Below are 14,403 nucleotides of genomic sequence, written 5' to 3'. Positions count from 1 at the left end.
AATAATGAAGCGCTCTAGTGTTATTAAACTCTCGATGACGTCGGCACTGCCGGTAATTCAGATGACTTCTAGGCTGGCTGTTCCGTGAAAATGTTTGTGCTCCCTCCGGTGCTACCCAGCGTAAACGTCTACTCTATGGCTTACCCGGGGGAGGGTGTTCACAGAAGAACAGCTCAGTTGCGACAGCGATACAGCGGACCTCCTCAACCAACCTCAAGCTAGTGTCCCGCCTCCTTTGCTTATAAGCTGCATTGTGATTGGTGACAGCAGAGTTGAAGACCACTATTGGCGGCTGGAAATGTCAGTAAAATAGTTTAAGGAGTTTGGCTGGCTGGAAAGTCTGCAATGTAGGGGATGGGTTGACTGAAAGATCCGTACTCGCGACGAAGAAGCGTTTCTCGTGTTGGGAAGAGAATATAAAGACTTACGGGGTTTTTTTCGAGCTCTTTCCCTCGTTTTTGTGGGTAAAATCTTTACGAAAGTTGCCACTGACCGTTATCGTCAGTGTGTTTTATGAGAAGGGTTACTGTTTTGGCGGAGAAACTTTCTAAATAAGTGGCATCGAGCCAGGTAAGCAAATATAAATCGACTTCTGCTTTTGGTGTAAATTTTATATTTTTAACGTAATGTTAATGCACGTCTACTTCTAATATCGATAACGCTGCTGGGGTAGACTTGCAGTACTTTATAGGTTCTTAGTTATTCACGTTGGAGAAACCCCCTCTGCTCACAGTGATACATAATTTATTAAAGTGGTAATAACGTTTTTAAGTGTGTTACAGTTCTGCTCGTTTCTTGTAAAATGTATATTACAGACGTAATATTTAAGAGTTTTTGTGTTTGTGTGCTCTGTTTTTCTCGTCTACTCTCTAACGCCTCGTTTAATAATGGGAGTACATCTGATATGTTTTAAAAAGGGAAGGTGGGCTTTAACGGGATGCCCCTATGGACCGAGGAAAATTCAGTTCAGTTCTTTCTGTTTTCTTTAAGCTGTCACGCCCATCACCATGCCATCAGTTGGACAGCACACCCACTACCTAGCCTTATGATTCAAGGCTTGCATTCAATAAATTAGGCTTTAATTGGGGACAGTGAGTTAGCAGATTATTAACTTTTGACGAGTTTTGAATATGGACGCACATCATAATCAATCAGTATTTTATTTATTTATTTTTGCCTAATAACACATGTAGTTGTACTATTGTTTTCATCCACTGCCAGTGAAGGTTGACATGCTTACTGTTTCTCGTTGTTGTCTCAAGGAAGTGCTTCCTGGAATATCATAGGTATGAGTTTTAATGAATGGCACTTTGCTTGGCACTGTTTGTGCCACTTACTTCCGAGCATAGGGCAGTGGACAAGCTGGGTAGACAGGTTTATTTATGATAACTAATTCTGAGTTGTGGATTTTAATTTGAGAGCTTTAGATTTAGTTTTAAAGCTCAGACATTGATAGAGGTGTGAAAAGAAAAGGAACACAAAATGTGTGAGACCTAAGCAAAATGTCTAAGTTATGCAACCAACAGATGAGTTGTTTAGACTTTATGGATTCCTTTCATCTGACATAAACAAGCTGCTTGTCTAAAGTTACTCTTGATTAAAAATAAAACACAACTATTTCTGTAACTGCACACGTATAATTCTGCAGAGATCTCACAGAAGGGCTTAGTAAATGTCAAAATAGTCCAGCCATTTCAGGAGAAACAGGATAAGTAGGTTACACAATAAACTTACAACTGTGCCTAAGGGTCATGGTTAACTTGAAATACTGTTTTATTGTTGTTGTTGTTGTTGTTTATTGAACTGATAAAGACTTGCCTATTCTTTGGTTTGATCCTCTCAGGGTTTTTACATGCCCAGAAATCTACACCATGCATGAATGCATCTTTTTCATATGATGTGGGAAGAGGAACATTGGTCATATGAAAAATGCAACATTTGTGGGACAGTTAATTATGTGCCTTCACTGCTTAAAATAGCAACACAATATTAGTGAGCGTTAGTGAGCATATTAGTGATTTTGTTTTTTGGGGGGGTTTACCGAAACTAGTGGCTTTCCTTGAACACTAATTTCAGTGAATGTTGGGAAATCCACTTTCTGTTGGTGTTTTAAAATGACGCTTTTGAGAAGGCACTCACCTCCATGTGTATGAATATGGAACCTATGTAGTGTTGATTTGAATAATGCTAATACCTTGACAGATGGAAATTCAGGTCCGTGTTTTAACCTGTTCAGACATGAACAGCATTATTTCGGTGCTATGCTTTGTCAGCAGGAGAAAATCTTTACATTTGGAAACAGAAAGTGAAGTTTTGTTTTTTGTCAAGTACATTTCTGTGTCAGCAGCTACCAAGCATGAAAGCTTTGTTAAACGTCTCTGCCTATATTTAAAATCGAACTTTAGGTGTATTAGAGAACACAGTACACACATTCAGTGGAATGATGTTACTGCAACACTATCCAACATGTTATGTAAGGATTAAACAAAGGAAATGGCTTCCTTTTTGATTTATTGAATGTCTGGTTATTGTTAGTGTACAGTAGAAAATTCTTCAGGGAATGGTGTAACCTTTAGCTGAAAATGTGAGAAGGCTAGGAGAACTGCTCAAGTGGATCTGATGGAAAAGTTATAGTTACATAACCTAGATAAGAGTTATCTGATATCAGGTGATTGATTGAAAATAAATGAAACACTATTACTCAAATTGCAAAGTACAGAAAGCGCAGTGACATACCTTCGAGGCAAAATTACCACCAAAGATCATTAACTCCTGTCTGCTCGGGGAGTTGACAGCTGTTCATGTTGGCCTAAATTTCTTGGTGGAGGCGTAGTGTTTCGGTGAACAGGAAGTGACTGTACTGAATAGGAAGCTTGTATGGGCCTGACATCGTTTTCAGAGAAAACTTGATATTTAGCTATTTCCCTACAGTTAATTTTTCCTGATTCTATCAGGAACTGTGGCAGTATGTATTATCAGTTTGTATTTTCATAGAATTTTTGGAGAATTTATGTTGTCTCACTCATATTTTTTATGTAGGCCAAAGGAGGTGAGTGTCAAGATGGCCCAGTGGAACCAGTTACAGCAGCTGGAGACCAGGTACCTGGAGCAACTCTACCACTTGTACAGTGACAGCTTCCCCATGGAGTTACGACAGTTTCTTGCGCCTTGGATTGAGAGTCAGGACTGGTAAGAAATAATTGTATTCTTTCACTTATTGTTGCATGTGTGTTGTTGCTGCCTGTGTTTGAGTAATTTCTGTAACTGTGAGACATCTGCTGCTGCCTATCTTGGCCAGGTCTCCCTTGAAAAAGAGGTTTTTAATCTCAATGGGATCTTCCTGGTTAAATAAAGGTTAATAAATAAATAAAAATTACATTTCTAGGCTCTGTTGTGAAATTACATTTTAATTCATGTAATTTTCTCTCCCTTTGGATTGGGAGATGGCCACTCATTATGATTTCCAAAATGTTTTTTGGCTTTAAAAATGTTTTTATTTATTCATTATCACCCTCTTCTTTCCTTATAACACCACCACAGGAATCGGGGCACTCTGATATAATGTGTCAGTATGCTTGTTAACCCGAGTACTCATTCTTGTGGCAAATGGGGATGAGTTTGACCTTAATGTATGAGGAAAAATTAGAAATGAGCACATACTGATCACTTTACCTGTCGTTTACAAGGGCTTACGCTGCCAATAAGGAGTCACATGCTACACTGGTGTTCCACAACCTCTTGGGAGAAATAGATCAGCAGTACAGCCGTTTCCTGCAGGAGAACAACGTGCTCTACCAGCATAACCTCCGCAGGATTAAACAGCATCTGCAGAGCAAGTACTTGGAGAAACCGATGGATATTGCTCGCATTGTTGCCCGCTGTTTGTGGGAAGAACAGAGGCTGCTGCAGACTGCCACCTCTGCTACACAGGTTCATACAGCAATATTGACCTAGCTTCAGACTTTATGGTGTATATAGTTAGTACAATGGCTCTACGTAGTATATCTTTTATTCTCTTGCAGGATGGCCAGGCAGCCCATCCCACTGGAACAGTAGTGACAGAGAAGCAGCAGATACTGGAGCACAATCTTCAAGACATCAGGAAGCGGGTCCAGGTTAGTTCTCATTAAAGAGTCACTTACTGCATATTTACGTAATTGGTCTTTCTTGGCATAAATGTATGTACATTATCACCCATTTCTCCACAGGATATGGAACAGAAGATGAAAATGCTTGAAAACTTGCAAGATGACTTTGATTTCAATTACAAGACCCTAAAAAGCCAAGGAGGTATAATTACCTTATGTTTTTGATGTAATTTTCTTAGCTGTGTTGCCTGTATTAACAGCTAAAAGTTAATTTAACGGTGACCTGTTCACCTTCTTCCCAGAGTTGTCCCAGGATCTAAATGGAAATAGCCAGGCAGCTGCAACGAGGCAGAAGATGGCCCAGCTCGAGCAGATGCTGAGCGCCCTGGATCAGCTCAGGAGGGTGGGTTTTTAAACTTTATTGATTTTAAGCACGTGTTATGTCAAGTGCTTTAGGTAACATCTATAAAACAAGGATATTCGAAACACATTATAATGCCTTATAAAGGGAAACCTTTGTATTTGTACATTTCAGGGCGTGCAAAAATGTATAAAGAGGCATTTTAGGAAGTAATTAGATCGAAATGAAACAACACCTCTGGACTTAAGCTGGCACACCCAGTTTAAGTTTGCTGGCTAGCACAAAAAGCAATAGATGTGGCATTGCATCTGTGAAACCAAATGTCCCTTAGTTGTGCATGCTGCACATATGTTGACCATTAAATTTTGCAAGACAGCAGTGTACTGAACAAGCAACTACTGCTAGTTACATTCATCAATGGTGAAAATAGAAATTTGGCTAAAAATTCTAAATGCAAGATTGATAAACATCTAAATGTTTAGCTGAATGATAGTAAAGAATAATCTTAGTCTTAAACCTGAATATTAACATAGCCATTGTTTGAATCTTTAACAGTGGTACAAAGTTTGGACCACAGATGGATTATAACTCTTTATGCCAATGTTTAATGTGTGCTGTGTTTGCTTTGTTATAGCAAATTGTTACGGAGATGGGAGGCTTGTTGACTGCCATGGACTATGTACAGAAGAACCTGACAGATGAAGAACTGGCTGACTGGAAGAGGAGACAGCAGATTGCTTGTATTGGAGGCCCTCCAAACATCTGTCTCGATCGCCTTGAAACTTGGTAAACTTGGAAACTGGTGCAGAGATTAATCATTGACTGTCTATTATTAGATGTGTTCACAGTAAGTTTCACATCATAAATTAATGATTCTGGCCAAGTGACTGTGGACTTTGGTCTCTGCTCTTCTTACTCCCTTCATATAGACAAGTGTCTGATTTGCAATTTGTATTATTACTTTAATCAGGATTACATCCTTGGCTGAGTCCCAGCTCCAAATTCGTCAGCAAATCAAGAAGCTGGAAGAGCTCCAACAGAAGGTGTCCTACAAAGGAGACCCCATCATTCAGCACCGGCCCGCACTTGAGGAGAAAATTGTGGACTTGTTCAGAAACCTAATGAAGAGGTACATTTGATGTTTATCTACTTAGATTTTTGTCTTAACTTGATCTGCATGGATTTAAGTTATTGACTTGTTTAAGGCTTCCCATAGTCTCTCACAGTTTTTATATTGTAAATGTGAAATTTCAGCAACATTTAAAATTACTACTTAGGGGACTTATACCTTTAACACTGCTCATCATGTATTGATGTGATGCTTTTGTGTCATAGTGCTTTTGTGGTTGAAAGACAGCCTTGCATGCCCATGCATCCGGACAGACCTCTGGTTATCAAAACAGGCGTGCAGTTCACAAATAAAGTCAGGTGAGAATCAGGATTACAACACCGGATTGTACATTTTTATACTTGGGATTATACATTTTATTGCAACATTTTTTGTGTCCTGTATAACGGGAAGTGTAACAGTCATTTTAATGAGTGGATGAATTTGTTCTGTCTTGTCTCTTTTCTCAAATTTTTAAAGGTTACTGGTAAAGTTTCCTGAGCTCAATTACCAGCTGAAAATTAAAGTTTGCATTGATAAGTGAGTTTATTTATATATTTTTATCATCCAACATTTCTGTTAAGTTTTGATCACTAGGATAGAAAGACAAAGCAAATGTACTGCTTTACTCATTGCATCTCTATTTTTCAGGGAATCTGGTGATGTGGCTGCAATTCGAGGGTAAGACTTTAAAAACAAACTTTCAAACCTCAGGGCTTTTAATGTGTAGTATTTTAGAAAAGGTTCTTACTTTGTGCTCTACAATGATTTTACTAGATCACGAAAGTTTAACATCCTCGGTACTAACACAAAAGTTATGAACATGGAGGAGTCCAACAATGGTAGCCTGTCAGCAGAGTTTAAACACTTGGTGAGTCAAACGTTTTACCGGTTGAAAGCTATGAAGTAATCTGATAAAGGCCTTCTGCGGAGCACTGACTTCCTGTTTGTTGCAGACCCTGCGAGAACAAAGGTGTGGTAATGGTGGACGGACCAATAGCGACGTAAGTCCTATTTCTTGTTGGACTTGTGTAATGTAGTGAACAAACCGCTCGTTAAGGAATCTTAACTGTATTTAGCATGTGAAAAATTCTGCTTTAACCTGTAATTAACAGGCCTCTTTATCTCGTATACATATAATTTTATAAAGAGATTTAAGTAGGTTGTTTTTTGTTTTCTAGGCCTCTCTGATTGTCACTGAGGAACTGCATCTTATCACGTTTGAAACAGAGGTCTATCACCAGGGCCTGAAGATAGATCTGGAGGTGAGTACTGCCACTGTGTGTCATGAAATGGAGCATATTTCTGCTTTCGTTATTAACCCAAGCAACACTAATAATCAGCAAAATTCGAAACCCTCCCGAAGCACAATGCAGTTTCGTTATATGACACCCAATACAAAGTTAGTCACCAGAGAAGTTAGTCATTTATGAAGTCATCTGCCTCCAGTCACCTTCATCAACACTGCTTCTACAGGGACTGATTCTGAAAACACAAAATTTCTTCTGTTTGCCCTTTTTTTGACCTGCCCACAGTTAATGGCAGGGTCACTGGCACTGAAGATTTACGCTGATGCAAATGGTGATTTGTTAGAGAATCGTATTATTTGAATTTGCAGCTCCTTTAGTAATGAGTTAATCCTAATTTAAAATTAAATTAACTTTTAAGTCTATTTATTTTTTTAATAGCTAATAAAATATATGACAAACAATATCATGTATAAATAACATTTGGATGATGGATGTTGTTTTTTTTGTTACACGCACCATTTTTTTGCAGACCCATTCCCTGCCTGTGGTAGTTATATCAAACATCTGCCAGATGCCAAATGCCTGGGCTTCAATCCTGTGGTACAACATGCTCACTAACCACCCAAAGGTAAGACAGCACCCTCTGGTGGAAAGGGACTAAACTCTGCATGAGGTGGATCTTAACTCAATGGAGTTGAAGATCTGTTTGAGTAGAAAGTAGGAAATGTGTATGTTTTCATAACATTTTGCCTTGGTGGTTCTTTGCACAGAACGTGAACTTCTTCACCAAACCTCCAGTGGGGACATGGGACCAGGTGGCTGAGGTGTTGAGCTGGCAGTTCTCTTCCACCACCAAGAGAGGCCTGACCATTGAACAGCTCACCACATTGGCTGAGAAATTACTAGGTTTGATGACAAGCCCTAAAATATCAAAGTCTTTTTAGTTTTTCACGATTCTTTATGAATCTGATTTAATTCTTTAATTATCTATATAGGACCATGTGTCAACTACTCTGGATGCCAAATCACCTGGGCCAAGTTCTGCAAGGTACTACAACAAATGGCACTAAATTGTTCAGCGTTATTGTTAGTGATATTTTATTGTTTTGTATGAGTTTTTTTTTTTCTTCCACTTCACAGGAAAACATGGCAGGCAAAGGCTTCTCCTTCTGGGTGTGGCTTGACAACATTATTGACCTGGTGAAAAAGTACATTCTTGCACTGTGGAATGAAGGGTGAGAGGTCATGCTTTGTTTACAGTCAAGCCTTTTACCTTCCTTTCATATTAGAAAATTTCTTGACATGGAAGAGATTTTCTTTTAGCCGTAAAGCCTGAACCATGAAATAATTGCCAGAAAATTCAAAATGTTTGATACTGGAGTGTATCATTTAACCTTATGACACATTTAAACAAAAATATTAATTATAAATTAGTGCATACATGTTTTAATTGGTATCGTTTTTTAATATAGCTGGTGTTTTTGTGCAATTTATTTAGGTTTTTCTGACAAAAAGAAATCTGAAAAACTCATGTTTTAAATATTACAAACTTGGTGTTACAGGGTTAAGAGTATTTTCATTTCTTCATATGTCTACAGGTATATCATGGGTTTTATCAGTAAGGAGAGAGAGAGAGCTATTCTGAGTCCAAAACCTCCCGGTACCTTTCTGCTGCGCTTCAGCGAGAGCAGCAAGGAGGGGGGCATCACCTTTACATGGGTAGAGAAAGACATCAGTGGTGAGTATTTCAGAACTTTATGCTGTTTTGATGATCTTTTTTTTTTTTTCATGTGCTCTTTTTGTTGTGATGTTGAACTTTTTTGTGTTTATATAGGAAAGACCCAGATCCAGTCAGTGGAGCCTTACACCAAGCAGCAGCTCAACAGCATGTCGTTTGCTGACATCATCATGGGCTACAAGATTATGGATGCCACCAATATCCTGGTTTCACCTCTTGTCTACCTATATCCTGAGATTCCCAAAGAGGAAGCCTTTGGGAAATACTGCAGGCCAGAAGCAGCTCCTGAAGCCGAGATGGGAGGAGACTCAACGAGCAGTAAGTTACTGCCTTGTTCTTCATAGTCTTTATTTAGTTAAAAAGAAACTCAAACATATTGCTCAGTATGTTTATAACAGCATTGCAAGTGTTTTTTAGGGTTTTTTTTTATTTGTTTTGTTTTTAATAGTACTCATTATTTTCTCCAATTTTTTTCCCTAACAGCTATTCAGCCTTATTTGAAGACAAAGTTCATCTGCGTTACCCCGTAAGTATCTTCCACTCCCTTCTTCCGTATCTCAGAGTGATAATATTTACAGGATGGTCGCATGCCAAACAGTGGCCAACGCTTATATTAGTTCTTTGTACTTCCTGTTGATGTTTTCATGTGGCAAATGTTAATCAAATGTTCAGGGAAAAAAACAACATAGAGGTTTTAACTCTCAGTGTGAGAAGGAGGAAGGAGGAATCATAATGTTCAGGAAAAGGGTTGTGAACCCAGGTATTAGATTCTGTAGGGAACTGGCTTAGACTGACTTTGTACATGGGCCATCTGGCTGTGTATTCACTGAGCACATGTGAAAGTAATTTATTTTCATTTTCGACATGCGAATAGCCATGTCTCACACTTTCTGTACGCCATCATCTGACTCACTGGCCATTTCTAAATATTTAGTATGGATTTTTCTCTTATCATATATAGGGATGGGTACCAAAATATGGTATTAAATGGGCACCAGTGCTGAGCGTAAAGTATCAATAACCTTTAATGTTGTCAGTTCTTCTCTCTGGAGAGATTATCATGTGTTGTAGTCCCAAGCGAGAAGAGAGCTCTCTTCCTTGGAATCTATAAATGAAGGGCAGGGGAAGCCCCAGAACTGTGCACACACACCCACAGATAGAGTATTAGTGATGGGGGTGGGAAATGTAAGCATTCGTTTTCACTAGAAATGATATGGAAAGTGCTCATTACCGTAAGTACAAGAAAGCAGATATGCCAATACATCAGCAGCAAAGAGCTCACATATAGAGTTCATTATAACTCAGTATAGAATAATGGAGAAGTTGTAAAAAGGAACCACAACCCAGCTAACTGTGTAATCGTAGATTTGTTTATTAATATTAATCTCAAATGGTTAGGGTTTAGAGCATTCGCTTCAAAGAGGTGTTCACTGTACTGATAACAGTGGGGCAAAATCTAAACAATACCCATCCCTAATCACAACTGATGTTGCTGTTTATTAGACCATATTTAGACCTCAAAATATACAGTAAAGTCTTAAGGATGAACGAAAGGAAGCACAAAGAAGCATTTTAAACTTCTAAATTTGTAATTCTACCAGTTAGCAGGGAAACAACATGAATGGAATTCCCATTTTAGAATATTTGGTATTCACGATTAATATTTATTGACGATCATCAAATCTTTCCTGAATGTTTGAGATGAGCACAAATGAGAAAGGCAGAGGAGTTGGACGTTAGCTGCAGGTGAGTTTTATAGAGTGAGGTTGACTGACACGAGGGGAATGTAGAAACGGGTCATCCGCCTTGTATTAGTAGGTTTGATGGTGAGGTTTGCTCAGTGAGATCCTGACCTGTCTCCGTAGGTGTCCCTCCGTCTTCATGGACTTGCCGGACAGTGAACTGCTTGGGAACGGATTCCCAGGGTAGGCCACTCGGGGGGAGTTGGCATGTAGGGCTGTGTGTGCATTTTGTCACTTTGTGTGTTTGATGGGTAGTAATTTCACCTACATAATTCCTATTTTTGAGTCCAACATACAGGCATTGTTCCTAGTTCTAATACAAAAGTAGCTCCCTGCCTTTCATTAGTCTTTCACTTATTTCACCCCATACTCTTGTTTCCTGCAGGCATTTCTTTATCATTCCTCATCCACATTATTTTGTGGGGCTTAAAAGGTCCGAATTAGATGTCATAAGTGATTCAAATAATATAAAAAGGTAAAACATTCAAAATCAGTTCCATGATAAAATGGACAAGGCTGAAGTGAGTTTGGTGGGAGAAAAAAGACAAAAAGGGGACTTTGTTTTTTGTGAAGCCTTAACAAAAGACTGGCCTGTTCGATCCACTTGATCCTTAGTTGTCATTAACATCCGTTCAGTTTGCCTTCTGTTCAGTTGAGCACAGTACTGCCTGATTTAAAGCAAAAAAAATGCATTTAATGACCTATGCTGTTTATATACATTTAAAAACAAAATCCCTTGCCCTGCTCTTTTGCAGTGATTGTGTGCACAGGCAATGCTAAATCATCTGCCAGAGTGAGATGAGACAGGAGTGACTTATTTACTCAATAACCAATCTTTTGTTTATCAAAGCAGAATCACAGCTCCTTTTTTTACTTCTGATAGCTGCATCACATTTCCTCATCACTTTTCTTACCACAGATAGTATTTCATATTTGATTTGTGTAGCCATCGCCAGGCATAGTACTTAATATTATGCTCTTTACTCTGTTTGTTTTTCACAGCACAAACTCTGGAAACACCAGTGACCTGTTCCCCATGTCACCCCGGACCCTTGACTCCCTGATGCACAACGAAGCAGAAGCTACTCCAGGGCATATGGGTGAGTCTACTTACATGTACTACAAACACACACATTTGTATTTGTACATTTCCAGGGCTTTACCTCCTCACCCAAACACTTATTTATCTTTACATCCATGTGTCAGACCCTTTGAAAGGACTTGCCAAAATGTCTTTATGTTCAAAAGATGTTCTTACTATAAGACCTAATCGTTAAGCATAAATGTACTTCATTCGGCTGAAATATTAATTGCTTTATTCTTGTTTATTTATTTAATCTGCAGATTCACTCACTTTGGAAATGGATGTAGCATCGCCTATGTGAAAAGAGTCATCGAGTAGTTCAGCCACTTCCTTCTTTGTTGGGTTTCATATTATGTTAGAGAATTTCTTGATTCATTTTTCTCTCCACACATAGTGTGCCTGTACAGTTTGTTTCTTTTTCTATGTAAAAAATTTCTCACTTTCACACAATAGGGAAGGCAGTTGGTCTTGGAAGGTTTTCTTTTGAAACAGAATTGGCACTTACTCTTTTTTTTTAATGGTTCTCCTTATAATTAATAGATTTTTTTTCTTTTTTTTTCAAGTACATTAAACATTTAAGCACGAGTTATAGGTTGTTTACTTTTAGAAAAATTATGAATAATGTCTTCTTTTATTTGAATGACAAAATGTAATGAGAGTAATTGTTGTATAAGCTAGGCTTTTTCAGTGTCCCTGCCAAACGCAGCATGGTGTCGTTGTTTCACCCTATCTTGATTGTATAAAACGGTTTCTCTTTCATTATGCTTTTTACACAAATTGGAATATTTCTTGTATTTGTTTCAGCCAATCGAGGTGTGTAAAGAGACAAGAAATTTCTGACAATTGTGAAATTATTTTCATGTAAAGTTTGTTTTTTTTTCTCCTTTAGCATTGTGAGAAGTTATGAAATGCAGTTTTTGTCAGCTCACGGTTTGAAATGTTTCGTTTTAATATTGTACAATTTAAGCCACATGTTTCTTTGTCTTGTAGTGAAGGCTCCTATTAATGGTGCCAGAAAGACTAGCACAAGCAGCAATCCCTCTGTAGACCTTCACAACATGATTTTGCTTTGTGTAACTGTGATATTTTGGTGTCAGACCACAGGGTGCAATGCGTGGTGGGGTCATTCAGTATTTGGCGTGGTATTTTTAGTGGAATAGACAACTCAAAACTGCACCTGTTATTGCCACAGTGTAAATCTGCTGTCAGTTTGGCAGTTTTATCAGCAAGAGTTACAGAACTAGAAAACGGCGTTGTGCTCAAAATGTAAATAAACCATTTTAATGAATTACTCCTCAGCCAGTAGTGTTGTTTGTGTTTGAAGGAGGAATGCCAGTAAAACAGCCTATGCTGATCTATAAATGAGTGTAAGCTGTCCACAGTTGCTTTATAGTTCATGGAAAGCTCCTTCATTTCATTAAAGCACCATCTTAATTGCATAAGACTAATTGAGGAAGCCAGTAACAATGGATGGTGTCATTACCCTATTTTTACTTTTATTTATGTTTTATATTGCGTGTGAACAATGCTTCAGACAGGTGTTTAATATCCTGGAGAAGTGCTGCAGGTATCTCTGTAGCTGATATTTTTATGCTTAACCTTCACCAACTCCTTTTTACACATCACACACCTGCCTGAACTAAAATAACACTTACACTTGAGAAGTCCACACAGTTATTGTGCCAAAAATGAAGCACTTGGCACTTTGTCCTTGCTGAAACATCAAAGGTTTTCTAAAAAAGATCATAAAGAAAGGTTGGCGCTAAAAACAGTCAAGTAATATAACCATAGACTTGAAAGGATACTTTTCACTTTGATCTGTCCAATAAAGTCAGATCAGTTCTGCAACCCCAATTCCAAAAACATTGGGTTGCTGTGTAAATTGTAAGCAACAATTCAATCTTTTAAAGTCATTTTATTCACAGTAGAATATATAAAACATCACTTTTTTCACTTGGTGAAACATCTGGACACAGGCCATTTCAGCACCTACAAACACCTAGAAATATGTAAGGCTTTCTCTAAAAACCAGTGTCTGGATGGGAACCTATGTTGCTTTAAAACCTGTCTATACCTTTCACTCCGCTACCATCAAAACTGTATCCTTTTGGACTGAGCGCTGATAAAAAAAACTAGATGATCCTTCTCCTCAAGTATATGACGTTCTTTTCCAAAAACAATTCCAGATTTTGATTTATCTGACCACAGAGCAATTTCCCACTTTGTCTCAGTCTATTTTAAATGAGACTTCGTCCCAAAAAGATGAATGTTGTGGGGAACTGTGTTCACAGACAATGATTTCTGGACTTATTCCAGTGATTACAACACAGAATTTTGTCTGTTTTTATTGCAGTACTGCCTGAGGGCCTGAAGATCAGAGGGATCCAAAACTGAATCTGGTATGCAAATTTATCCAGATTCTTGCAATCTTATGAAGATATTAAAAGTATTCACAATTTCACATCCAGGGAAATTATTCTGAAATTGACAATTTCAAAAATTGTTTGATGCTCTTTTCTGCAGATTTGTACACCTCTTCCCGTCTTTGCTTCTGAGGCATTCTGCCTTTCTAAGATGCTCTTTTCATAGCTTACTTATCTGTTGCTAAATAACCTAATATATACCGGCGCCTCAAGACAGGCTGTGTAAAGATGCTCCTGAGACAGTCCAGCACATAAAAGCAGGGTGCAAGATGCTAGCAGGCATGGAACCCCAAAACAATGTGGCTGTCATAGTATACAAAAATATCTGTGCCGAGTATGGCCTGGAAGTCCCGAGGTCGAAATGGGAGACGCCCCCGAGGGTGCATGAGCAAGTTATATAGATAGATAGATAGATAAAACATATTTATTAAAATAAACAACACAGCCTGCTTCAGAAATACTGATTCTATCATGTGTGGCAGGCAGAGGCAGGACCCAAAAGCAGGACTCTAACACGAAGGGATAGCTATAAGAGGCAGCTTTTATTTGCTGCAATAAAATACTCAAATACTATATGCAGGAAAACAAAACCGAACACTGGAAACTGAA

General features: G+C 38.3%; 1 protein-coding gene across 2 annotated transcripts; it reads left to right on the top strand.

Moving 5' to 3' along the window:
* Nucleotides 1–338: 338 nt before the first annotated feature.
* On the top strand, nt 339–12,669 carry stat3 (signal transducer and activator of transcription 3 (acute-phase response factor)). Of its 2 annotated transcripts, XM_014333029.2 has the most exons (24): nt 339–570; nt 3,040–3,189; nt 3,687–3,930; nt 4,023–4,115; nt 4,209–4,290; nt 4,391–4,491; nt 5,084–5,235; nt 5,420–5,578; nt 5,785–5,877; nt 6,038–6,097; nt 6,209–6,238; nt 6,335–6,428; nt 6,514–6,561; nt 6,739–6,822; nt 7,337–7,435; nt 7,578–7,713; nt 7,803–7,855; nt 7,948–8,042; nt 8,406–8,545; nt 8,642–8,863; nt 9,029–9,071; nt 10,411–10,470; nt 11,290–11,387; nt 11,632–12,669. In XM_014333029.2, the coding sequence occupies exons 2-24, from the start codon at nt 3,062–3,064 to the stop codon at nt 11,670–11,672; spliced, it is 2,355 nt and encodes a 784-aa protein (XP_014188515.1). In that variant the 5' UTR covers nt 339–570; nt 3,040–3,061; the 3' UTR covers nt 11,673–12,669. The 2 variants fall into 2 exon arrangements, with proteins under 2 accessions (XP_014188515.1, XP_014188516.1); XM_014333030.2 differs by lacking the exon at nt 10,411–10,470 and having other exon boundaries at nt 340–570.
* Nucleotides 12,670–14,403: the final 1,734 nt, after the last annotated feature.

The sequence above is a fragment of the Haplochromis burtoni genome, unplaced genomic scaffold, assembly GCF_018398535.1.
Source record: "Haplochromis burtoni strain Fernald_Lab_line unplaced genomic scaffold, NCSU_Asbu1 Contig_21, whole genome shotgun sequence".
NCBI classification, from domain to species: domain Eukaryota; kingdom Metazoa; phylum Chordata; class Actinopteri; order Cichliformes; family Cichlidae; genus Haplochromis; species Haplochromis burtoni.
This window is presented reverse-complemented; position numbering and strand designations above follow the sequence as displayed.